The sequence below is a fragment of the Protopterus annectens genome, chromosome 6.part1 (genome assembly GCF_019279795.1).
Source record: "Protopterus annectens isolate FY-2018-M chromosome 6.part1, PAN1.0, whole genome shotgun sequence".
Classification (NCBI taxonomy): domain Eukaryota; kingdom Metazoa; phylum Chordata; order Ceratodontiformes; family Protopteridae; genus Protopterus; species Protopterus annectens.
The window spans coordinates 171,278,721-171,306,071 of record NC_056738.1 but is presented as its reverse complement, the minus strand read 5'-3'; the positions used below and the strand labels follow the sequence as shown (position 1 = coordinate 171,306,071).

The following is a 27,351-nucleotide window of genomic DNA, read 5'->3' as shown; positions in this document are numbered from 1 at the left end:
AGCCTCTCCTCCTGAGGATTACTCTTTTGGGGAAACCTTGTATAACATGAGGGAGCATTTCCACTGGGAGAGCCAAGATTTTTCAGAATCTAAGAAAAGGCTCGGAGACTTCCTTTTACTACCACAACACAGGCCCCTAGCTATTCCACCTGTGTTAGACATTGTTGATGTATTTTTAGAGTCCAGTCTGACCCCTGACTCCTTACCTCCAGCTCCTGTTAAGCCGGACAGGTACTACAGGGTTCCTGACTCTCATAAATTCCTTTTCGAAAACGCTGCTGGCCTAGAAACTATCTCTCAAGGTCCCAAAGGGGTCAAGGCTTCCGCTGCAAAAAACCCTACCCCCTCTGACAGGGATTCTAGGGCATTGGACAGATGGGGAAAAAAGATTTACCCTTCCGCTACCTTGGCTATAAGGGCTTTAAATTGTCAGTTTCATATGCTCAAATATCAGGAATATATTATGCAACTGCTTAAACAGAAAATGTTGACAAATTCTGAATGTGCAGAAAACAAAGAAATGCAGGATTTATTGCATGCAGCTGAGCAAGTTGGAAAGCATACTTTGCAATGTGGTTTTGATTCTTTGGAGGCCTCCTGCAGAGCCGCTGTTACGGGTTTTGTCATCAGGAGGCATGCTTGGTTAAAGGAACAAAGTCTGCCTGATCATGTCAAAGCAAAATTATTAGATGCCCCATTACAGCATGATACTTTGTTTGGTGTTAAAGCAGAAGAGGTGTTAAAGAAAATGGAGGACAAAGCTAAATCTATGCAAACGGTTAAGGATTTCTTACAGGTTCTGCCTCCAAGATTTAGCAGACACTGGCCTACAAATAATTGGTCCTTTCCAGTGTCAGGCAGACCACAAAGGGGCAGATACAAATGCCCAAGATCCCAGCCCCAAGGTTCGTACAGGTCTAAACAATGGGGTGGTTCTACCTCCAAAAGTGGAAAAGACAAATCACAGCCATACAGGAAACTGTCCCAATGACTTCCCCCTGCCTGCACCAAGCACTTATCTTCTGGCAGCACCTTTAGGGGGAAAACTAGCACTTTTTTCTCAAAACTGGCACATAATAACCCAGGACAAATAGGTCCTAGACAGTGTCACAGGGCTACAAGTTTCGCTTCCATACCCTGCCGAGGACAAACGGTTGGCCAGACCTGCCAAAACATCAATGGGCAGAGGCACAAAAGCAAGTCTTATCCCTCATGGACATGAGGGCCATTCAACAAGTACCAGATCAAGAGAAGGGACAAGGTTTTTATTCAAGACTGTTCTTGGTACCAAGAAAGGAAAAAACCTGGAGACCAATACTTGACCTATCTATTCTAAATACATTTCTGGATATACCAAAATTCAAAATGTTGACTCTACAGCAACTTCTGCCCATGCTGGGCAAGAAGACTTAGCTTGTGACTTTAGACCTAAAAGAGGTATACCTGCATGTCCCAATCAGACAAACATGCAGAAGATACCTCAGATTCAAAGCTGGCTCAATGCACTACCAATTCTCTGCACTGCCCTTTGGCTTATCTACTGCGCCCAGGGTCTTCACAAAGTGCCTGGCACCAGTAATTGCATTCTGCAGACAAAGAGGAATACAAATATATCCTTACTTGGACTGCCTCATTCAAGCAGAGAATAAGGACATTCTACTACAGCATCTGGAGTTTGTAAAGAGACAGGCTTAGGGTACACAGTCAACAAAAAGAAATTAAAACTAGTACCCTCTCAAGAGAATAATATTCCTGGGTGCAAGCTTAAATACAACTGCCCAGATGGCTTATCTCATGCCAGACAAGCAAAGGCAACTGACTACGTATTTCAACCTGTTGGTAACAAAGGCCCAGTTATCTGCAAGAAAAATTCTGCAGGCTTTGGGCTTCATGGCATACTGCATTCTACTAATTCCATATGCGAGACTGCATATGAGGAAACTTCAATGGTACTTAAAAATTGTTTGGACTCAACATTGCCACAGTCTGGAAACAATAATTACCCTCATTCCCTGCCTGCAACAGGAGTTTTGTTTGTTGGCGAAGGCTTGTCACCAGAACAAGGGACAACCATTCACTTTACCCCCAGCCAGGGAGACATTAACAACGGCTGCATCAGATTATGCCTGGGGGGCCCACATGGCAGGAAGATGTATTCAAGGCACATGGTCCACAAACCAAATGCATCTACATATCAATCAAAAAGAGATGCTAGCTGTTTAGAATGCCCTGATAGCCTTCAAGGACCTACTTCATCTGGGACAACTACTGATAAAGGCAGACAACACCACGGTCATGTGGTATATAAACAAGCATGGAGGCACTCATTCTTACCCCCTTTGCAGACTAGCCGTGACTTTGTGGGACACAGCATTGACTTACCAAGTACATCTGCAGGCACAATTCCTGCCAGGCAAGGTAAATACTCTAGCAGACGAACTAAGCAGAAACCTTCTGGATCCCCACGAGTGGAAATTGTTTCCACAAGTCTTCAGCATGATAACAAGGAAATGGGGATGCCCGGATATAGATCTATTTGCCTCTCCTCACAACTACCAACTAAATAGAATCTGCACAAGGACTTATCACAGACAAGAATGGAATGTGGACACTCTATCTTTCAGCTGGAAAAGCTTAGCAGTATATAGCTTTCCTCCACTGCCTGTCCTCCCCAAGGTACTCCTAAAGGTCAGACAAGAGAAGCCAAAGATGATACTGATTGCCCCAGACTGGTCCTGCTAGCACTGGTATCCAATCCTAAGGAACTTGTCTCAGTGCCCAGCTTGGACCTTGCCTCAAATACCTCATCTACTATCTCAACAAAACAATCAGATCCTGCACAGCCAACTAAAGACCTTCAATCTGGCAACATGGCGGATAATGTAGTGATACAAAACGCACCTCTCACTAAAGCTGTATTGGATGTCATTTTGGAGGCCAGAAGGCCTAGTACCAGAAAATCTTACGCTGGAAAATGGAAGACATTCTGTGCTTGGAACCAGGCACAAGGAATTGACACAGCTGTATCAAATATTCCTCAGATTTTGCAATACTTAACTGCGATGCTGGACAAAGGCCTATCCTTTTCATCAATTAAAAATCAAGCCTCTGCCATTTCAGCTCATTACAATACAGAGCCACCAGTCTTTTCTCATCCCTTGTTAAGGCAGTACCTCAGAGAAGCCAAAAACCTAAGGCCTCCAAGGAGATTACCAATACCAGCATGGGACCTCAATTATGTTTTGGAAAAACTCACCCTGCCTCCTTTTGAGCCAGCCGCTACAGCTGATATAAAGTTTTTATCTTGGAAAACAGCTCTGCTCCTAGCAATAACCTCTGCAAGACGAGTCTCAAAGCTATAAGCACTCATGGCTGTGGAACCTTTTATAAATTTTTATCCAGACAGTGTTTCTCTGAGGACAAACCCGACATTTATGCCTAAGGTAGTGTCCAGTGTGGCCCTTAACCAAACTATTCATCTGCCTACTTTTTATCCAAACCCACAGAATAAGGGGGATAGAATTCTACATTCTTTGGACATACACAGACAGCCACGCTTCTTCTTGGACAGAACCAAAGCTTTCAGAAAGACAGAGCAACTACTAGTGGCATATGCTTAAGGATCACAAGGAAAGGCTGTCTCAAAGCAGACTATTTCAAAGTGCCACTGCATTCGTTTCTGCTATTCACAACATGGCAAGCCAGTGTCTAAGGGCATTAGGCCACATTCAACCAGAGCAGCAGCCTTCCTCAGGGGAGTACCAACCAAAGACATTTTAGAGGCTGCTACCTGGAGTTCAGTGCACACCTTTACAAAGCACTATCATTTACCACTCTACTCTAAATCCAGGGCAGGCTTTGCCACTGCAGTTCTGCAGGGCCTCATAGCCGCTCCTAATGCTATTTAGCTCCAGCCTCCCAACCATAGCTTTGGGGATTCAACCCAAGTGTAATGACTGCAACAGTGAAACACGAAGAACATAGTACAGTTGTGTGCACTTACCTTACCATAAATGTAGATGTTCGAGTGTATTCATTGTTGCAGTCCAGGTTACCCACCCACCATCCCCCATATCTCTGCTGCAACTTATCTGCACTTCTCTATTCTATACAACCTATGTGGTGTATTTGCTTGTAGATGAAAGTATTATATATTTTGGTGCATGCATGTTTTATTGGCATATTTTTCGCATATCCTTTTGGGGGCACCTGACATCTGGGGCAAGAAAAACTGAATAAAATGTCGTTGGCTGCATCTTTTATAGCCCTGGCGCACTGACATCAGGGAAGAGGTGACAGCAACCGACGCCGGACCTGGACTTTGGAATTCAGGCCGATTGAGGGTAGCCTGCCAGCAGGATAACCCAAGTGTAATGACTGCAACACTGAATACACTCGAACATCTACATTTATGGTAAGTGTACACAACTGTACTTTTTTTATCCTGGGCCTTGTGCACCCTGGTATCTTTTTTTGTTTTTGACTTACTTCTGTCCATGATATATGCTATATAAATACAGTCTATATATCAGTGTCGCCTTGGTGAGATTTTGTGAAAAATAGAGTCCACCTCATGAAGGTACTCACCAAGACTTGAAGATGAATTAATTTTCAGCACTACTGCACTCCTTTGCTGGCTGACTTTTCATCTCTCCGTTCACTACATTAGGACCTTCCATGAACACCACCCACTGTTCATCTAAATGGGAACTCTGTCCCATCAGTTGAGGAATGAGTGAAAATGACAGCATCAGATAAAAAGTTATGTACTTAACATAGTGATGCATCTGTGTTGTCCATATTCATTCTTTCTCAACTTCTCACCCACCAGCCCCCTCCTAGCTTTACTCCTGGAAAGATCAAAGGGCATTGGAGGAACCTCTGTTCCTTGTTTGAATCCCAGATTCTGTTCTTTCGTTATTTTTCAGTGCTGTATAGGTCTATTGGCAGCAAACTTGATCTGAGGTATGTTGGGTGACTAGGGTATTATGGGTAAAGGGAGGAACTTGAGAGTTCAAGTGTTCTACAGTCTCGAAGAAAAGGCCATGTTGGATCCAAGGTTTTACTTCCGAATCCCAACAGTTGAGGAAGAATGAAAATGGCCAACACAGATGGAACATTATGGTAAGTACATAAACTTTTAACAGCCTGGCTACATAAAAAAAAGTTATTACATTGTTTCCCCTCATACTTTTCAGGTATACCATAGTTCTACTGTTGTTTCATCTCAGTCTATTTTCTAAATCATTGAGTTTTTCTGAGCCATTTATTTTGTTTTAGAAGAAATTCAGTCTTGAGACTCGCCTTCAGTTATTCTTCCTTCATGATCATTTAACATTTCTTCCATACTGCTGATTTGTATACTTAGTTGTTTCATAAGTTTCTAAATGTTCCATCGTCTTTCTAGTTTCTTCGTTGATACTTTTTGTCTATTTAAAGTAATACATCCTGCATACTAGATATTAGTGATTATGTCTTTAACACAACAATCCAGAATGCCATTTCTTGAGTGACTCGTGTTGGTCTGTTCTCTCTTAACCAAGCAGTTGAAATTCTGACAGAAAAATTACAGCGTTTGAAGAACTTGAAGCTATAATTTTTTTCTTTATTAGTGAATAAAATGAGCTAACAAGCATCTCCAAATTTTAATTTTTTGATTATATTTTTCTGTCAAAGAAAAGTTTTTAGTCACAGAGCTTTCACCATTTGCTGCTCTCAGTTAGCCATATTGGCCACACCCCTACAACAGTATTTTCCTTAGTCCCCACAATCCTGATCTCCTTGATTTGCTGCAGTCTCCAAAGTTTGTTGGCTAGCAAGTGAGTATCCAAGTCATGATCCTGATGCCACCTTAGGGAAAAAAAAACTGCCTTTTTCTTTTTCACATAAATCCACTGTTACAATGTAAAGAAAAGTAATCCGTGCCCTGTAATACCCCTTTTTTAAAGGATTTGCAGTGGCATGAAAACTGTAGTGGCATTACAGTCAGCTGCTTTGCCCAAAGAAGTTGCTCACTGATTAATCATCTTTTGCCTCTCTTGGCTAGCTCGTTTGCATCAAAGTCGCTCTCTGATTGTCTGATATATGTGCGGATTATCTTATCTACCACAAAAATAGTCAGTCAGAATTTGTAAAGCGGAGCCAACACTGTTCAATGAAGATAGCAAAACTTTGTGAGGAACCATGCTTAAATGCAGAGTGTTTTGCACAAATCAAGAGCACTCAGAAGGTGAGAGGGTCAGGTGAACATCATAAGTTGTAAAACTAAGTATGAAATGAGTATCACTCTTCAAATGATTATCATAAGGCTTTCCTTAAGTATGTTAGAAATATTAGAAATAATGTCCAATATTGCATAGAACTGATCTGAAATGGCTCAACCTACTCTGACCAAGAGGATATCGGTAATATACCAGCAACTTTAGTGCCTCCCTCCCCCTATGTTGTCTCCCTCTCCACATTGTGGATGGATTCTAGACACTGTCTATAAAATCAAAAAATAGTAGCACTTTGGGTCCTATAAAACAGCTTGTGTCTTAGCATTAAGCTTAGCTTAATCAATTCCCTTCTGAGTAGTCATAGCCTGTCTGCTGCTTTTGGTCTGGTAGATCTCTCTAAAAGGGCCCCATCTGTATGTAGCAGGCTGCCACTCCACAATAAATAAACTTCTCCCTAGTTCTTTAAATCTAATCTTGACAAGTGAATGAGCATCTGTCAATTCACCTCTGGGCTGTGCACTCACACCCTTATAGTTAGAAGAACAAATAATGAGATTGCATTGGCTAGCCTTTTTATAGATTACTGGACTGGATCAGTTGCCTACTCATAAAATATGAACCTATAAATAAAGCTTGTTTGATTTATCCCTCACAGTTTTTTTTTTGTTTTGTTTTTTTAAGTGTAATTTTTGCTTGTAAATTTTGAAAGCTGAACTTGGTGGTGTTTAACTTTCCTGATTGTCTCGATAACTGTTGTTCAGACAGTGATAAAAGATTTGTTGCATTTGTTCAGCAGTTGAGTATTAGTAATAAGCATCAAAGAAGACTGCTGAATATCAGTTATGTTAACATACCTGTTAACATAGGACAATTCTTTTTTTTGAATTGTGGAAAAAAATATGATTGGTATATCTTATGACTCGGAGCACAAGCACACAGTGCTGTGTCAGGCAGTGTTTTCTTAAGATATGATCTGATGTTGTCAATTTTCATTCTGTCCTCAACTGATGGGTTTTGGTCCGATCCCTTGTATCCAACAGTTGCTAAAGAAAGGCAACCAAAAACTCTTGAGCTTATGCCTTAACCTTAACACACCAACCCCAAGTACCTCAGATCTCGTTTGTCAGTCTAAGTGAAAGACATGTTGACCATTACTCTTGAACAGATGAGTCTTTAAATTGTAAAATATTCTGTTTTCTTAGCTAACCTGTCCGTTTATTGGGTTTCTTTAATCCCGTACTTAATTGCCTACTTTATTACTGTTTTTTTCCTAGTTAAAATATTTTTTCTGTCCCTCTTTTCTTCCTTTTATTGAAAAGAAGTATATGTGTATGCATATATTCCTTATTCACTTCTGTTGAATTCTCTTATTAGAATCTGTTTGTTTCCTGTTATTTCATCCCATAGCAGAGAAAGAAAGAAAAAAAAGGCCAGCTGGATTAAAAGATTTCGTAAGTGTGGGCACAAAATTCAGTTATGGATGCCAACACTTTATTTGTGTATTGTTTTGGACCTCTCCATTTACACGAGGACTGCTCTATTTGTCATGGGTTTAACCCTAGAGCCCTGGTGGAAGGAAAAGAAATAAATTGATTTTAAAAGGGCTTCTTCTTCCTTTCACAGAGGCTTTATCTAGAGCTATGCCCCCTAAAAGATCTAAGAGGCCTAAATCTCCTTCTCCGAGCCCTTCTACCTCCTTCTCCAAGACTTTGGAGCAACCTAGGAAAAGACCTCCCCCTGATCCTACTTCCTGTTCAGATCCTAAAGGAAAAAAGTCTAAATTATTGGATCTGACCTCAAAATCGGATCTGAAGCACAGAAAAAGAGATTTATCGATTTGACCTCAACATCAGATTTGAAGCAACAGAGAAAAGAAATATCGGATCTGACTTCTTTGGATTTGATGCATAAGCCAACCAATCCAACTACTCTGTCCATCATTATTTACCTTCCAAGGACTAGATACTCCCCTTCAGTAGAATCCAGTTCCCTCCAAGGTTTCTTCTCCCTTTATGGAGAAACCTAGATCACCTTCTGGGTTTTCTACTTGCTCTTCCAGGAGCTTAACAGAAGAAGATGTGTAGAGTGGTGAGAAGAATTCTTATGCAGACTGTGATGGGCATCCCTTTAGCTCCTACTCCTTTAGGTCAGGATCTTCTGTCACACCCCCCTCTTCCAATTCCTTCTCTGACGCCTTCCACTGTGTCAGAGTTCTTTAATCTAAGCACTTCGGTTTTATCAGATCTGGAGATCTCTCTGAGCCGTGGCTCCCCTGTCGGATCCGAGGTGTTATAGTGGAATCCGAAGTTGTTGGAGCTGTGTTAGCTCGGGTCTGGCTTCTGCCTCAGGGAGATTGCCCTCGGAGCAAGGAGTGACAGTGGTCCATAAGCTTGCCTTTTTTGGATCCGAGGTCCTATCCTTCTCTTGGGAGGTCTGCCTTTGAGGCTATGGAGAGAACATTGGCTGCCTCAGCAACACAAATGGTTCCTACCCCCTCAGATCCTCAGTCTACAGCCTTGACATCTCTGTGCTTGGAGTCTCAACCCTTTTTTTCACAGGGACAGCCAGTACTGAAACCCCAGGCTTCCCAACAGGGTATCCCAGCTTCTTCTGATACATGCCCAGAGCATCCCATGAGGAGGTCCCTAAGAAGAAGACATGAAAGAGGAAGCACTTGGACTCCCCAGGGGAGTCTGTCACAGAAGATACACTTTGATGAGAGTGAAGGGTCGCCATAGTCGCCTCCTGAAGATGTCTCAGGTGTGTACAAGGCTAATGACCCTGGAGCCTTTACAAGTCTAGTCCATAAGATTACCCTGGCATCGTGCCACCCCACCTTATTTCCCAGTGCCTCTGTCGAGTAAAGCCACTGGAGTGATCCCTGCAGTGAATTTTCTATTTCCCATCCACTCATCAAGATTTCTCTTGAAGAGGACCAGTGAGGTGCTCTGCTTAACATGTATGGGAAGTCTCTTCCATAGCATGGGTGGTCTCTGGGTTATGAGCCTGTCCCTCCAGCATGTTTTGTTGATTGTGGTAATGAGGTTAAGGTCTCTGGAGCATGTGGTGCGGAGGGATTGCGATTTCTTTAGATATAGCATTTCTAACAGAGCTGGGTCAGACATGGCTTTGTAAGTCAAGCAGAGATCGCCTCTAAGTAGGTGATATGAGACAGAGAATAGTTGGAGTTTGTCTGTCCATATAGGACAAATGTTTAAGGCATGGGATCCTCTTTGTGAGGTACTTTTGCGGCCTCTCCAGTTGTTGCAGGTGTTTAGTGAGGTACATGCCAAGTGGGGGCATTGTACTCAATGATTGGCCTAACGAGGGAAAAGTAGAGGGAGGCAATGAACTCTTTCTTCCTGTATGCAAAACCCTTAGTAATGAGATGTGCCACATAGAAAGACTTTCTTACCACAGTGGCAATGTGGTGGTCAGAAGAGAGGTTGCTGTCAACCTGTGTTCCCAGATCTCTTATAATGCCCTCTGTGTTCAGCGGACTACCATTGATGTGGTAATTCATGGGAACCGGGTATTTCCTAAAGGGGATGACAGATTTTTTGGCACTGAGCTTAAGGCCATAGTTCTGACACCAGTCGTTGGTCTCAGTGAGGCCTTTCTGTAGGATGTCAGCATCACTTGGGGAGTTGATAATAGCTTCCAATTGCAATCATCTGCAAACTTTGTCAGCCAGAGTCCCTTTGTGTTGGCCTGGACTTCAGAGAAGTAGATACCAAACAGGAGAGGACCAAGGACCGAACCCTGTGGGACCCCACTCGTGACTGGTTGGCAGTCTGATTTGGAGTCAGCTACTTTTACACTGTGGATTCTATCTGTGAGCCAGTTTGCAACCCTCCTAGTGATATAGGGGTTGATGCCTAGCTTAGTGAGGTTTTCTATGATTCCTGAGTGGGGAATAGTATCAAAGGCCTTGGCCAGATCAAGGTAGGCTGTATGAACCACCTTGCATTCATCCACAGCTCTGGTGACTGACCCAAAGAAGTTGAACAAGTTGAGCAGGCATGATCTACCCTTAACAGAACCAAACTGTGTGGGATCCAGAGTTTGGAGATTCAATATATCCTTGTTTATTAGGTCCATGATGATGCATTCCATAGCTTTGCATATCAGACTTGTCAGGCTAATGGGGTGATCGTTCCCATGGTCTGTAGTCGCTCCTTTTTGGAGAGGGATGACTGTAGCAGTCCACTGTTCGGTAGGGACAAAGCCTAAGATGAGGCTGTGATTGAACAGGGCACACATCTGAGGTGTTAGTTCACTCTGTAGTTCATGTAGAACACAGCCAGGGATATTGTCAGGTCCCATAGAAGCTGTATTCTTGGCCTTGGACAGTGCTGTTTTAACCTGTGCAGTAGTAATACTGGGTGCTTGGCAATCTACTGGTATTGTGACTGGTCCTTTGGGGGGGGGGGTAAAGTTGGCACTGAATCTGTCAGTCAGTATATTGGCAATATCTGTTTGCTCGGTGTAGGAGGTACCATTGTGCAGTAGCTCAGAGCAAATCTGGGTATTGCCATGGAGATTCTTTACATAACTATAGAAGGCCTTGTGGTTGTATTTACTATCTGCTGCAATTCTGTTTTCATAGCTAGCTTTAGAGGACATTTGGAGACATCCTTGAAGTCTTAAAGCAGAAAGGTGGCTGGACGTCCAGCAACCCTTCATCTGAGGAGTCTGTATTGCTGGATGCTTTCGATACTGGCCCGTCTACCTCCTGGGTGACTCCATCCGCCATTGAGCTCATTGAGTTGATCTCTTGGCGGGCATGGAAGGATCCCGACACTGTTGAACCAATAACTCAGAGACCTGACAAAATTATGGCACAATTGGAGGGCAAACAGTTTTGGGGAAAAGGAGTGCGTGTTGATGCTATGGTTGTGGTGGTGGCCACTAAAATGAAGAGGAGAGTTCCATTGTTCATCCCCCCAACAAGGAGTCTCCGGCAGTGGACAGGTTTGGGAAGCGTGTCTATGCTTCAGCAACCTTCACCTTCGAGTCACTGAATTATTTGGCACATTTCAGAAGGTTACAGAGGGATTTGATTAAGGACCCTTCAAATACCCTCTCATGATCCTTTTCTGAGGATGTGCAGTCATCTGTCACTTCCCATTTGGCTACCCTGCAATCTATTTCCAATTCGTCCATGAGGCTTATTTCACATGTAGCCAAAGGAACCTCAAGGTCAGTGGGTTCAGGCATTTCCATCAGGAGGCATGCCTGGATGCGCTTATGTGACTTTGCAGAGCTCTTCAAGTTTTCATTCATCAGTGCTCCTTTTGATGGCATGTTTTTGTTTGGCCCAAAAGTGGAAGACACATTATCCAGATCCAAGAAGGGCAAAAAGACCCTGTCTGCCGTGGGTGTACATTTTTCGACACCTCAAAGATCCTTTTCCTGGAATCAATGAGGTAGTTGAAAGATGTACTTCAAAAAGTCCCAGGGACCTTTCCAGGATACACATGGAGGAGTTGTCTCCTAGGGGAAGATGGGAGAACTCTAATGGTAGATGCCACCCCCACAACAGAAGTGGTTCACAAAACCAGGGGTCCAGAGATTTGTTCTTTGACAGACCCTTCCAGCGTTCCTGAAAGGAAGCCAGATTTCCCTCTTCTGGAGGCAGTCGGGGGTTGACTACCCCTGCACCAGAGAGCCTGTCTAGAAATAACAGATACTTCCTTCTCCAAGTTCAAGAAAAATCCCAGATGTTCCACCCAGTCAGAGTGAACAAGCAGCAACTGAAGTACAGAAACTGATAGGGAAAAGAGTCATCCAAGAGGTCCCACCAGATCAGTTAGAATCTGGAACTTACTCAAGGTTCTTTTTAGTGCCAAAATACAGGTGACTGGAGACCCGTTTTGGATCTCAGCAACTTGAACAAGTCAGTTTGGTGCACCAAGTTCCAGATGTTCATGGTTCAGTCCATTCTCCCTTTTCTGGGCAAGGATGACTGGATGTGTCCGATAGATGTTCATGTTTCACTGTTGCAGTCATCACCTGTGGGTTATCCCTGCTGGGTAGCCCTAGGCCGGCTTGAATACCAGAGTAAAGGATTTCCCTCCTGCATCGGCTGTTCAGAGACAGTGGCTGATGTCAGGTCATCAGGGCTATAAAGGGTGACAACCAATGCCATTGCAGCAGACTTTCTTGCCGTGGAGCCCGAAGCCGAAGCAGTTTTGCGAGTGCGTCAGTCAGTTGTTGCCAGAGTAAGGAAAACCGTCTAAAGCTAAGTACCTCATTGGGGAACATTTTCTTGCTTTTAACCAATGTCAGTGAAAGTCAATAATTGCCTCAGCTGTGGAAAGCAGATCCGACACCAAGACTTCCATTCTCTCTGCATCACTTGTTTATCCCAGACCACAACATCCCCGGGTGCTGGTTCTGTGCCCTGTTTAATGCTAGAACCTTACAATGAAAAGCTGAAATTGTAGCTAGGCAATTTAGTGAGTCTTTTTCTCAATGCAATATGGCATCGATGTCTCAAACAGCTAATGGATGATATGTCAGTAGTTGGTATGTCTGCAAACAAGGAGGGACCAGATCTTATCCCTTGTGTCGAGAAGCGCAAAGTGTGTGTCAATGAGCGATCTCATTCAATGACTTTCTCATACCAGCACACATTTTGTGGAAGTCCCGCGTGATAGCAGACAAGCTGAGCAGGTGCATTGTTCTTCTTCATGAGTGGCCTCTCAATAAGAATGTAACAGAAATTATTTTCAGTTGGTGCAGCCAGCCCTTGCAGTGATCTTTTTGCTTCTCCCCAAACAACAAATGTATCAACTACTTTGCTCCAATCCCTCCACAGGGGTAATCACAGAGAGATGCTCACGATTGGCCCCGGTCTGCATCACGTTTATCCACCAATTCTGCTAATTCCAAAATGCTTACAGAAAGCTGCCGTGTTGAAGAGCAGTCATCCTCATTGCACCTTACTGGCCATGACAGATTTAGTTCCCCTTCCTTTGGCCTCACCTACTTTACCAACCTTGGATTCTGGATCTGACTTCAGAAATCCTTTCTCATCCAACAGGCATGATTTGTCCAGATATGTCCAACCTCAGGCTGACGGCCTGACTTTTCCAATTCCATTAATAGCCAGACAATGTATACTGTCATCACCTGTCTGACAAAACTTTTATCTTCCCATAAACTCTCTACACGAAAGCTCTACTCCAGTAAATGGAAAATGTTTGTTTAATGGGCTTACCAAAATAATGTTGATCCTTTTTAAGCCCCCATGCATAATATCCTGGAATTTTTGGGTGTTCTTTTTAAAGAAGGAGCTAGTTCTTCAACAGTTAAGGTTCAGTTAGCAGCAATATTGAATTTTCATACTGTGGGTTCTTAAGTTGATTCTCATAAGCTATGCAAATAATTTTTGCAAGGCATTCTTCTTGTAAGACCTCCTTTTAAAGACCCTACTCCCCCATGGGACCTGAATCTGGTATTACAAGCTCTTACTGATTCCCCATTCGAACCAGCAGCTAAGTGTGACTTTAAATACTTTTCTAGGAAGACAATTTGTTTAGTAGTCATTACTTCTGCTAGATGAATTTCTGAGATTCAAGCATTGTCCCCAAAACCCCCATACTTGATTTTTTTCACAAGGATTGAGTTACATTACGAACTAAAGCATCCTTTCTTCCTAATGTGGTGTCAGAATCTAATATCAATCAGTCCGTTAAGTTGCCAGTATTCTTGCCTAAATTTGCTAACAAGGGTGAATACATGTTTCATGTATTGGATGTTCACAGGCAGTTATGTTTTTACCTAACTAGAACAAAAGACATCAGAAAAACTGACCCAGTTGTTTGTTTCATTTACAGAAGTAAAATTGTGAAAGTCAGTTGCCAAATAACTTTAGCCAGGTGGCTGACTGACTGTATTTCATTTATTTATAACAAATTGGGCATTACCTTACCAAAACCATTTCGGGCCCATTCAACTAGATCCATGGCAACGTCTTCAGTTTTTCAGTCTAGTATGCCCATGGATGATATATGCACAGTAGCAATTTGGGCCACTCCCCGTACCTTTGTTACTCATTAAAAACTGGATTTGGTCTCCAGAGGTAGAGCATTATTTGGTTCAGCTGTGCTCAGGAATGTCCTTCCTTGAGTTCACCTGGGATCTTAGGTAGCTGGGGAGGGGAACTCTGTCCCATCAGTTGAGGACAGAATGAAAATTGACAACATCAAAAAAAAGAAGTTATGTACTCACCATAAGGTTCCATCTGTGTTGTCCATTTTTAATTCTTCCTCAACTCTACCCCCATCCTTTGAAAACTCCTGGAACAATAAGTGGTTAGTGGACATAACAGTTCTCTAGACTGAGCTCGAGATGTAGTCTTCTTCCTATTTGTCTGCAAATATTTTCTTTCTAGTAAAATCAGCAAACAAGATCTGTGGTACTTGGAACCGGAGCATTATTGGTAAGGGAGAAGCTTCAGAGTTTGATTCCCACGAGCTTTAACAACAGGCAAATCAGATCCGAGGGATCCAATTCAAACCCATCAGCTGAGGAAGAATGAAAATGGACAACACAGATGGAACATTATGGAGAGTATATAACAACAACTTTTTTTTTTTTGTATTTACTGTAGAAAGATCATGTACCAGCACTCTTAGGAATGGCTACTGCATACATGATTCTAAAACAAACCCCACGGGCCAGAAATCAGCTGAAAAGAATTTGTAAAATGAACTGGAATGCAATTGATGCAGAGGAGTTTGAAAAAAGCTGGCTGCTCCTTGCTGATGTCTATATCCAGAATGGGAAGTATGATATGGCAGAGGAACTCTTACGACGATGTCTTCGTCATAACAGGGTAGGTGACTCCCTAATGAGGAAATAATGAATTTAAAAATTATATTTCACATTGCTTTTTCGAGTCTTTTTTTTCTTTTTTACTTAAGAAACACAAATGAAAAAAAAAAAACTTAATTCAGGTATGTCACACAAGCATATAAAAATTAAGTAACTTAAGACTTAGATAATATACTTGTAACAAATTTCACGTATACTAAATGTAAGTAATTATGACTTTCCAACCTAATCCTTACAGATATTCCAGGTTTGCTCAAAATTATTTTCTTGGACTAATAGGCCATGCTGTACTCAACAGTATACACTATGTTTTATTATTCTCACTGTTGCGGTAGCCTTTAGACTGTATGGGTTGTGTCTTGTCCAAGACACAATAACCGGCCAGATTACAAAAGCTCTGGCACTCTCCCACACTTTCACTCTGTCTACTGATGGAGCAGTCCTAAGGAGGGAAAACCGGTAGTAAGAGGGAAGAATCTTTAGCACTTTCTTACTGCCTTGTGGAAAAGCAACTCAGAGGCTTCACAGGAACAGCAGCCAACCTTCAGCTTCTATTCTGGCAGAAAAGTCCCCACGTTCCTCACGGAATACTGCCCTTAAAAAATTGCTACTTATTTCCCTTGGACTTTCTTTTATTGTAAGTTTCCTGTTAGAGACCATTATATTTAGCTTTGTCTAACTGGGGTAGTTATTTTGGTAAGAGAATGTAATGCTTATGTAAACATTGTGCATTTTGGATCCTGAACCGTCCATTGAGTTGGAGCTGCCTAAAAAGAAGGCCAAGGTTTGTATGCCGGATACTGCTGCTGGTCTAGGGGCCAAGGAACATCTGAAAGAACTGGCGAATTTGGGTACCATTTCGGAAGCTGCTCTTGGTTCTCCAGTCTGCACGTCCGAGGAGGTTTCTGCGACATTGGCCTCGCTTTAGTTTCCGAAGAGGGTGCTTCCGCCTCAGGCCTGACACTGGAATCCAGGCCCTTGGACTCTCAGACTATTCATAAGACTCCACTCAAGAGGAAACAAAAGACAACACTTCTATCTGCTCCAGTGGAGCATCAATCTGACTGGCAAACCTTCTCCTAGTCACTTTTTCAGGCCTTTATGGCCTTGAGGCCTGCTAAATCTCAAACTCCTGCTCTGCCTACCCTGAGCCCCAGGCCTGCCTCTGCAGACTCCATCCTTCCTCCTCAGACTCAAGAAGAAGACTCCTCTTCTTCCTCCTCTGATGAATCTCTCACACTTCACAGCTGGCCTCACCCCTGGAATATTGTTCCCCAAATGAAGACTCCTTGGAAGGAGGCTCTCCACCAGAAGACATTATTTTTGGGGTGAAAATCTTCAAAGTCACAAAATACTTTGTGGGACTCGACCCAAATGACTGAAGTACAAAAAAGATATTTTCAGCTTCTCCAAATGGAGTCTTCCTCTCCCTCTTCTATCCCTCCAATGATTCCTGCTTTTTTTAATGTCTTGCTGCTGCCTTCAGAACCCCAGAATCCCAATCCCTCACCCCTAAAAGGCCAGATAGATTCTATAAAGTCCCTGTTGATTACAAATACCTCATCAAACCCTATGGCAGACCCTGCAGTCGTTGCTGTGGCACTGGACAGGCATCAAAGCAAATTCCATCTTCTTTACTGCATCTGACAAGGGCAGTAAGGTGATGGACAGACTGGGGAAAAATATCTATTATACTTTTACCCTGGCCTTTAGGGCCATCAATTACCAAACTCATTTGATAAAGTGCACTCTAAACCCTGTTTCCCAGCCATCTACCCTGCTCTGTTCAATGCCTGATTCCCCTAATAAGCTTCAAGTTGCCTCAAAACTTTCTTTAGCAGAACAGGTAGCCAGGCATTCCATAAAATGCAGCTATAATGCTGCTGAAGCCTCAGCCAAATCAACTGCATCTGCCTCTGTGTTGTGCAGGTATTCCTGTCTCAGGCTTCAACTCCTGTGAGACGATTTCAAGAACAAGATCTTGGATGCCCCACTGGACAAGTTCCTCTTTGGCAAGCAATCTGCAGAGCTGTTCAAAAGTCTGCAATAAAAACATAAGGAACTGCAGGACTTGAAATATCTGTTGGTATCCTCAGTTCCTAAGATTTACAGGAACTACCCCACCTAAACCAAGCTTTGTTAGAAGGGCACCTGCTCCTTCTTCTTCTTCTCCTCCTCCTTCAAAGCATAGGAAAGGGACCAGAAAACTCTCACCCCTCAGACATATCTCCTCTCAATCTACACCCAAGCAGTCCTTTCCAGAAAGGCCAAGTACAGCGTGACTGCCAAAATACCCCCTACCATCTCCCCCTTTCTGCCTGCCTCTCTGTGTCCCCCCTGTGGCAACATATAATCTCAGACTGCTGGGTTCTGTCAGTAGTGGAAAAAGGGTAATTTATGACCTGGCAAGAAAAGCCTACTCCAAGACGCATATCCCATACCTCCAAAAAAAAAACAATCCCACATGATCCCTCAGGTCATTTAGGATTTAGTATCTCAAGGCACCATAGAGAAAGTTCCAACATGACAAGAGGATCAAGGGTTTTAATCCAGAGTTTATCTATTTCCAAAAAAGGAGGGACAGTGGAGGCCAATACTGGACCTGTCCCTTCTACCCCCCTCCTGCATGTTCCTTCTTTCCGCATGCTATCCCCGCAAACCCTTTTTCCACTTTTGACACCTGGGGCCGTCATGACCTCTCTGGACCTGAAAGAGGGCATACCTCCATATTCCCATCCACACAGACTTCCGGAGATTTCTGCACTTTGCTGTGCTATTCCTTGTACTATCAGATCTGAAGTAGTTAACTTCATTTGTGCATCAACCTATGGGTTATCGGATCCACATCGGATCCGAGCTGGCAGTTTCCAACAGCTAAGATCCGAGCCCCAAGCTCCTCCCCCTTACCATCCCTTCCTGACCTCAGATCTAGATTGCCGCGGTTACACCAGCAGCTTCATCTCGAGCTTCCAGGTCTTCAAGAGTTTTTCTGTGAGAAAAATCTTCTCTTTTTCGTTTATAGTTAAAGTTTTTGAGTGAGTTTTGTGTGTGCATTACCTTTCCATTAGTTTTAGAGTAATTGTTAGCCTTTCCTCCCCCGTTTCTCATGAGAGCATTAGGGTGTGTGTGTGTGTGTGTGTGTGTGTGTGTGTGTGTGTGTGTGTGTGTGTGTGTGTGTGTGGTTTTGGGGCCTAATGTGTGCGTTTTTAGATTAGTATGTCTGAGGCCGCCAAAACTTTTTTCTCCAAGTGTACCGAGTGTGGCCATAAGCTTTCCCCGGCTGATGGCCACACTCGGTGCATTGTATGCCTTGGGGTTGAACACCTGTCTTCTGGCTGATCTATTTGTGCAGCGTTCAACCCCAGGGCTATCGGGGAACGGAGGTCGAAGCTGACTCTGGCGGGACTTCTGCCCCCGGACTCGGCTCCGTCCCAGGTCCCTCCGTGGCTCCTGCCGCGGCTGCGGCAGCACCTACAGATACTTCCCTTCCCCTGGCCGGGACTCAACCTCCCACCTTGGGCCAGGAGGATAGGGAAGCCAGGAGGGAGAAGTGCCGAGAAAAACACCACAAGCGATGGGCCGAAGCCTCTGCTTCAGCCCCGTCAGCCAAGCGAGCTTCTCCCCCTGCGACGTCCGGGCCTTCTCCTTCCCGGCTCCGTTCTCCCAGCTTTTCACCAGGGCCGGAGGAGGATGAGGCACGGTCTCCCTCGAGGTCATCAAGGCGGCAGTCCCACCCCATCTCGGTGGCCACATCTAGGTCCAGGAGAAGCCTAACAGATACAGATTGGACCGAATGATGAGAAGGTTCCTCCAGGCCCAGCTGCAGATGGGAGTGCTCCTACCTCCCCCCCCCCTTTTTTAGCCCCGATTGCTCCTTCCCCAACCCACTTTCCGGGTTCGGGGTCTACGGAGCAGAGTGGCGTTGGAGCTGGGGGAATGTCGGCGCCAATGGAGTCTGGTACTTTGGCGCCGACAGCACCCTCGAGCCTGTCAGGTCCCTTTTCTTCGGATCCAGGCTCTCAGAGTCTATAGTTGTGCTTCGGATCCGAGGTGGTCAGTATGCCTTCAGCTCCGGCTAGGTCGGAGCGTACTGGCCCTTTGGATCCAATCGCATCGGCTCCGATCTGCTCGTCGGATCTGATGGAGGGTCTGCTCTCGGATCCTAGGGAGAGTGGCTCTCCTTCGGCATTCAATGTGGTGGAGAGGGTTCTGTCGAGGGATTCCAGGCCCCCGGCCTTAGCTACCGCTCCACCCTGCACTCCCTCGCAAACGGGTCCGACTTCCATCATCCGGCCCCAGGGACAGCCTGCTCAGACATCCCAGATCGTTCCCTTGTTGGAACAGGATGTGGTTGGTGAGGCCTCCTCGAGGACGTTCCTCACAATCGCAAGTGCAAAAGGAAGCACTTGGACTCCCCTGAATTTTTGACAGAGGACACAGACTTGGAGGAAGGGGAAGGTTCCCCAAGATCACCCCCCGAAGACATCTCATTTGGAGACATCATGGAGATGCTCAGGATCAGAGGGAGGTAGTCCACCCCAAAGCCTACCTCAGACAAGTCCGTGTTCCTGGAGGCATTTGAAGCAGGCCCGTCTACCTCTTGGGTGTCCCCTCCAGCCAATCCCCTGGTAGATCTGATCACTACCAGGGCATGGAAGGAGCCGGACACTGTGGAGCCAGTCCCTAAGAGGCCAGACAGAATTCTTAGTCCCCCTCGGACAGGTCACATTGGAGTACATGAACCCCTGTAGATGCCATGTTGGTGGCGGCAGCCACCAAAAAGGAACTGGCCCAGGATAGTCCCTCAGTCCATCCCCCGGACAAGGAGTCTCGGGCGATGGACCATTTGGGGAAGCGGATGTTTGCTTCAGCCACCTTCTCCATAAGGTCGCCGAACTACATGGCACACGTCATACGGCTCCAGCGAGATCTTATCAAAGAATACGCTGGGTCGCCCCCAGAGTCAATGTCGGCAGAGGACAAACAGGTGTACTCTACCCGAATGGCCACTCTCAGGTCTATTTCCAATACCTCTATGCGGCTACTGTCCCATGCTACGGAAGGAGCCGCTAGAGCTAGTTGAATGGGTGTCATCCTAAGGCGACAGGCATGGCTACACCACTGTGATTTCGCGGAACCCTTTAAGGAGTCATTCGCTAACGCCCTGTTTTATGGTTCTGCCCTCTTTGGCTAGACCGTATGCGACACCTTGGTCCAGAGCGAGAAAGACGGGAAGACACTGTCTGCCGTCGGAGTCCACTTCTCTGCTCCCCAGAGGTCCTTCTCCAAGAACCAAAAGGGACAGAAGAAGATGTGGTTCCGGAAGTCTCAGCAGTCCCGTTTCGCTCAGGACCTCCCGTCCTTTAGGGGCAGAGGAGGACAGGATGGACGCTGCCCTAGAGGCAGAGGGGGCCCGAAAAACTTTGGGTCCAGAGAACCTTTCTCTGATCGGCCCAGGCAGCAACCCTGAGGGGTTACCCGACTGCTCCACTCTGGAGGCAGTCGGGGGGGCGTTTCTCGAAGCACCTAGCAGCTTGGGAGTCCATCACGACAGACTGCTGGGTGTTTCGAATTATATCAAGAGGCTACGAGATTCTGTTTCTCCATCCCCCTCTCAGACCCAGATACCTCTCCGATGTCCCACCCGATCAGAGGGAGGCCACAGCCACAGAAATTCGTCAGCTGCTAGAAAAAGGAGCGATCCAGCATGTACCCCCAGACCAGTATGGATCAGGCTTTTACTCCAGGTTGTTCTTGGTGCCAAAAAAAGATGGAGGACTTGAGACCAATCCTTGACCTATCCCTCTTGAACCTGGCAATAGCCAAAGAAAAGTTCCGGACGGTCACTCTTCAATCCATTCTTCCCCTCTTGCAGGAGAATGACTGGATGTGCTCCATAGACCTCAAGGATGCGTACTACCACATCTTGATGGACAGATGATCCAGTAGATTTCTCCACTTCAGGCTAGGAGCCAGCCATTACCAATTCAGGGTCCTCCCCTTTGGTCTCACCACAGCCCCCCCCCCCGGGTGTTCACCAAAGTGTTTAACGGTGGTAGCGGCCCACCTGAGACTCCAGGGAATTCAGGTCTTTCCATACCTGGACGACTGGCTGCTGACTGCCCCCACAAGGCATCTACTCTGCACAGCCAGGAATTTCTTTCTTCGACTAGCTCCCCGGCTGGGGATCACGATCCATGCTGGAAAATCCTCCCTGCTCCCACTCGGATCATAGATTTTATCGGAGCCAGGTTGGACACAAACCAGCTCTTAGCCTTCTTAACTCCGGACCTGATGCGATCTCTAAGACTCCATGTGCAGGCCATTCATCATTGCCCAGCCCCTCCGACGGAATTGGTCCTGAGGGCCCTAGGCTTGATGGCGGCTACTATCAATCTCCTTCCCATGGCGCACCTAAATATAAGGATTCTGCAACGGACCCTCCAAGTCCAATGATCCTTCCTGCGTTATCCCCTGAGCCATCCCGTTCCTCTTAGCAGGGTTTGCAGGGGAGCCCTCTTATTGTGGCTCCAGTCTCCAGACCTCCAAAAGGGGCGCCCCTTCTCTATGTCCCCTCCCCTAGCCACGGTGACCACGGATGCCTCTCGCCTCGGGTGAGGGGGGAGGCATTGTTTGGGCAGGACCGTCCAAGGCATGTGGAACCAGACGGAGATCTCACTACATATCAATGTCCTAGAGATGAGGGCGGTGCTGTTAGCGGTGCAAGCACTTCAGAGCCTTCTTCCCGTCGGGACTACTGCGATCCAAACTGACAATATGTCAGTCGATTGGTATATCAACAAACAAGGGGGAACCAGGTCCTATCCACTTTGTTGAGAGGCCATGAGAGTTTGGGAATGGGCGATTTCCACCAACCGCTTTCTCATAGCGATGCACATTCCAGGCCGGTCCAACATCCTACCGGACAAATTGAGTCACCCCATTCTCTCGTCGTACGAGTGGTCTCTGAATCCCAAAGTAGCGAAGCAGATCTTCTCCAAATGGGGTCAACCTTGTTGCGATCTTTTCGCCTCTCCTTCAAACACGAAGTGCAACACCTACTTCGCTCTAATTCCCCCACCCAGGGAATCAAGAGACTCTCTGGTGCATGCTTGGCCGCCCGGTCTGCTTTATGCTTACCCGCCTCTTCCCCTGATGCTGAAGTTTCTGCAGAAAGCCAGACAGTTGGGGAGCACAATAATCCTCATTGCCCCATTCTGGCCTCATCAGGCATGGTTCCCATATCTATGGTCTCATTTAGTGAATCCTCCCTGGATTCTAGATCCTGTCCCGGATCTGATATCTCACCCTGTTAGCTAGGACTCCCGGTATCTCTTCCCCGGTCAAAGCGATCCTAGTAGCTGCTCACAAGTCGTCTACTAGGAAAGTTTATCGTAGCAAATGGAAACGCTTTTCTATTTGGGCAGAACATCAGAAACTAGATCCTTTTACAGCTCTGTTACCAGCTGTGCTGGATTTTCTGTCAGGATTATTTGATCAGGGTGCTAGCTCTTCCACAGTCAAAGTCAAATTGGCGGCAATCGCTCATTACCATGTTGGATGTGATCTTGGCCCTTTGACCTCATCCAGATTGTGTAGGGCCTTCTTAAAAGGCACCTTCTTACTAACTCCGGTGAAAGATGTAACTCCTCCTTGGGACTTATCGCTGGTACTACAGGCTTTAACAGCTTCTCCCTTTGAGCCTGCTGCTTCGGTAGATCTCAAATTCTTATCCTGGAAAATGGCTTTTCTGGTTGCTATTACTTCGGCAAAAAGGGTTTCGGAACTTCAAGCCCTTTGTGCCAAGCCACCGTACTTGACTTTCCACAAGGATAGGGTATTCCTCAGGACCAATCCCTCCTTTCTACTCAAAATTGCTTCCGAATCTAACATCAACCAGTCTATTAATTTTCCAGTCTTCTTTCCCAATTATCAAAATAAAGGCGAATACAAGTTACACTCTTTGGATGTACACAGACAGTTAAGACTCTATTTGTACGGGACAGCCGGTCATAGGCAATCAGACCAGCTGTTTGTTTCCTTTGCTAAATCCAGTTTGGGGAAATCTGTTTCTAAAGTCACACTGTCCAGGTGGATTTCTCAGTGTATTCTCCTGGCTTATGAGAGTTCTGGCTGGCCTGCTCCTCATGGAGTCAATGCCCATTCTACTCGGTCTGTTTCTACCTCTGCTGCTTTTCGAGCTAGAGTTTCGTTGGATGACATTTGCTCTGCTGCCACATGGGCTTCTTCTCATACATTTATAAACAACTATAAGTTGGATCTGGTTTCCAGAGGGAGAGCATCCTTTGGCTCCGCAGTGCTCCGGAACATCCTTCCATAAGGGCCTCCCAAGATTCAGGTAGCTGGGGACTCTGTCCCATAGGTTGATGCACAAATGAAGTTAACTTCTTCTGATTAAGAAGTTGTGTACTCACCATAACGTTCCATCTGAGTAGGTAAACTTTATTTGTCAGCAACCGTCCCTCCCTCCATCCCTCTGTCCTCTTCGAATGTTCATAGATATTCCTGCTTCATGGTGGATTGTATCCGGTTTACATTAGGCAGGTTGTGATTGCAGGTCTTGCTTTTAGGCAAACTCGATCTGAGGTCAGGAAGAGATGGCAGGGAGTTATGGATAAGGGGGAGGAGCTTGGGGCTCGGATCTTAGCTGTTGGAAACTGCCAGCTCGGATCCGATAACCCATAGGTTGCTGACAAATGAAGTTTACCTACTCAGATGGAATGTTATGGTGAGTACATAACTTCTTATTTATTGCCTTGCCCTTTGGTTTGTCTACTGCACCAATGGTTTTCACTAAGTGTCTTTCTCCAGCAGTAGCCTTCTGCAGGACAAAGAGCATGCAGGTCTTCCCTTACCTGGAAGACCTCCTCATTCAAGCAGAAGAGGCAAGTACTCTTCAGATACACCTGCAATTCACTATGTTTATCCTACAAAGTCTGGGTTTTACCCAGAACCTACTGATATCCTCCCTAACTCCATCCCAAGACCAAATCTTCTTGGGCTGCAGGATAAGGAAGGATCTGATGAAGGCCTTCCTCCCACTAGACAAGATTACTTTATTAACCAGTTATTTCCAAAGCCTCCTCTAAGTCTCACTCATCTCAGCCTGGGAATTCCTCCGCCTTCTGGGCTTCATGGCAGCTACTTTTCCCATGCTACCCCTTGCCAGGTTACACATGAAGTTCCAGTGGTATCCGAAGAATATCTGGTCCCAACACAATCACCCTCTGGATTCCCAGGTTCCTTTCCTGCCCCGCATGAGAGAGAGTTAGGTTGGTGGGTACACCACATACTGCAGAATCCAGGTCTCCCTCTACAGCCATCCAAGGCAGTCCAAATCATGTTCACAGATGCCTCGAACCTGGGATGGTGGCCCACTATGAATGGTCTCAAGGTGCAAGCCCAATGGGAGCCCTCTCACAAGAAAAAACACATCAGTGTGAGGGAAATGACTGCTCTTTTCCTAGCTTTGAAAACCTTTCTTATGCTCCTACAGCCTGGTCCCTTACAAGTCTTCCCAGACAATACCACAGTGATATGGTACATCAACAAGCAGGGGAAAGCCTGATCCTATTTACTCTGTAGACTGGCTATACAAGCTTGGGAGTTGGATGCCTTTTCAATTTCCTGGAAGGGGCTGTTCCTGTATTGCATTATTGAATCTCTCCCTCCTAACCCCCTGGAGATCCTTTTTTTCCCCTATCTGGATGGCATCCTTCTTCTCTCCTTAAACTGTCGTCCGACTGGGCAGTCAGTTCTGAGGTCTGTGCATGCAGAAGTCACATTTATGGCCTACAGTTTATGGCCCTTCGTGTGACATCCCACACACCTTACAACAACCAAGGATTAAGCTTTGGTAGATGAGCTGGATGTTCGGTCACACTCAGGCAGAAGATCCCACATGTGAGAATACTGCAAACATGGAAGAGAAGGACATCTGTGGTTATGGTAAGATTTTAAACAACTAATCTTTCTTGATGACTCCAGTGGCTTAATCATTTTTTCATCTGATGGTTGATTCAGCAGTGGCCAGTAGTGATTCCTCAGATCATTCACTTCTCTGATGACTTCTGGTGTACTGTGAACCTTAGGAGTCAGCCATGTCCACTTCCGCTGAGCCAGTATCCAAACTAGGCATGGGAGAGACATCTTTTCAACTACATGGAGATGCACTTGGGATGTTGCTCAGTGTAGCTGGCAGAAGGTTGTTGAGACAGAAGTACCTTCTCTGAGTTGGTTATCGGGGATAACTGTGAAGAAAAAACAAAAAGGTAAACATTGTTCATCTGAAGATATAGCAGCGATTAGAAAATTCTATTTTCTTACCTTATCTAAGAAGTTGTTGTGATATTCAGAATAGTGTACCTGTAAAAATAGTTCAGCAGAAACATTTCTAAGGGAAATATGTCAGAGGATTCTTATTCTCCTGCAGAAACTCAAGTGCATTTCTCAGATTCAGAGGAAAATTGGTCCTCACAACCTCCTTTGGAGGATTTTTCTTTTTCTCAGACTATAGCCAGAATGAATAAGTTGTTTTTTTTTTTTGTGGACACAAGTGGATGTTTCTCCTGCTATAAGGAGATAATATATGTTACAAGCTGATATGTCTTTTTCTACTCTCATTTCTCCATTAGTGCCAGCCTTGTAGAATGTATTTAATGCTGTCTGCAGTAACCTGATTCTCAACATTCAGTTCAAACAAAGCAGATAGAATTTATAAAGTTTTTCAAGCTAAAGAACATTTATTTTCCTACCTTAGGTCTGACCATGCTGTCATATCCATACTTTCGCCAGGTGGGAGCAGACTCTTGTTGTCCTCCAACCCTTTCCCTGTGGACAAGGAGGGGAAGATTTTGGATGGATTTGCTAAGACAATCTTTTCTTCCACTTTTAGTGTATAGAATTCTTACCTGTCTTAAGGCTTAAGGGAAATGGATAGATTTAGAAGGGCCCTTTAGGGTTGTTAGCCTAGTGTTCTGATATGATCCTATGATATGTGGAAGATTGTGTTTTTTTATCCAGCTAGAGTATTAGCTACAGTACTTCCCCCTAAAGCCAAGTGCCTGACTGAATTCTGTTGTTTCTAACATTGCTCAGGTCTCTAAACATGTCGTAAGGATTGTGTATGATTGTGCAGATACTGTTTCTAATGCCACTGCTTCTGCTAGTTTTGAGGAGGTATTCATGGGTACTTAATCAGAAATTGTCTGAAGTCTAATATTTTGAATTCAACAAAATTCAAAAACCAAACAAAACGAGATGGCAGGAGGGAGACACGAACTAAGGATCCTTTCCTTAAAAGGGACCATCTACAACTTCAAAATGACTATGATAAAACATTGATTCTCCCACCCATTCCCTTCCTGCCATTATCTTCCAAAATCTGTCCCAGCAACTGGCTCTGTTATTTTCCCTTTTGGCAATAGATTGTGGACTCTAGGGTGTTAAAGGTGGTTTAGGAGGGATATTGTTGCCATTGGATTCAAATACCTCCTTTCAAGGGAGTTCCTCTCACCCTCCAAACCAAACAGAATTTTTTTCTGAGGTTCTTCAGCACTTACTTACCCAATGTGTTATAGAACCTGTCCAATTAAATGAAATGGACAAAGCCTTTTATTCCTCAATGTTTTTGGTACCAGTTATAGATCTTTTCTTTCTAAATCTGCATGTAAAAGTTCCAAACTGAAAGATGTTGACTTCAGAATCTGTTACCTCTCATTCCACAAGGAAGTTTTTTTTTTGTTAACATTAGCTCTAAAAGATGCATATCATCCCATCCCATTCCCATAACCAAAAGCTCCAGGAAATTTCTCATATTTCTGTGTCTGGATCACATTATCCGTTCCCTGCAGTATGGTACCCTCTGAGTTGTCTGCATCCCCAAAAGTGTTTACAGAATGTCTAGCTACAGTCATAACTCATTGCAGAATGAAAGACATTTCACATATTTCCTTATTTAGATGACTTAACTTTACAGAAGGTTTTCCCAGATGTCAGGAGTCATTACAATGGGTATCTTCTCTTTTCTCTTCTCTTCTGACCATTCTGGGGTTCCAGATAAATATTCAGAAATCCTCCATAACCCCATCACTCAGGATTGTCTTTCTAGAGCATCTTATTGACACAGAAGACTGTGGATTTTTTATCTGGAAACTTTCCTGAGCTTTTTAAATCAGTATCAGACTTTAGTTAGATAGTATCTCAGGATTCTGGGGTTCATGGCATCTGTGATTCTCAAGATTCCTCCTGAAAGGTTACACATGACTTT

At 44.9% G+C, this 27,351-nt stretch overlaps 1 protein-coding gene across 1 annotated transcript in view; it reads left to right on the top strand.

Annotated features, from left to right (window-relative positions):
• Positions 1 to 27,351, top strand: part of TTC21B (tetratricopeptide repeat domain 21B) — a 3,240,027-nt gene that overhangs the window by 2,869,297 nt on the left and 343,379 nt on the right. Inside the window, exon 30 of the mRNA XM_044075355.1 lies at positions 14,839 to 15,063. Within this exon, the coding sequence (XP_043931290.1) occupies positions 14,839 to 15,063 (225 nt within the window). The remainder of the gene's footprint in view (positions 1 to 14,838; positions 15,064 to 27,351) is intronic.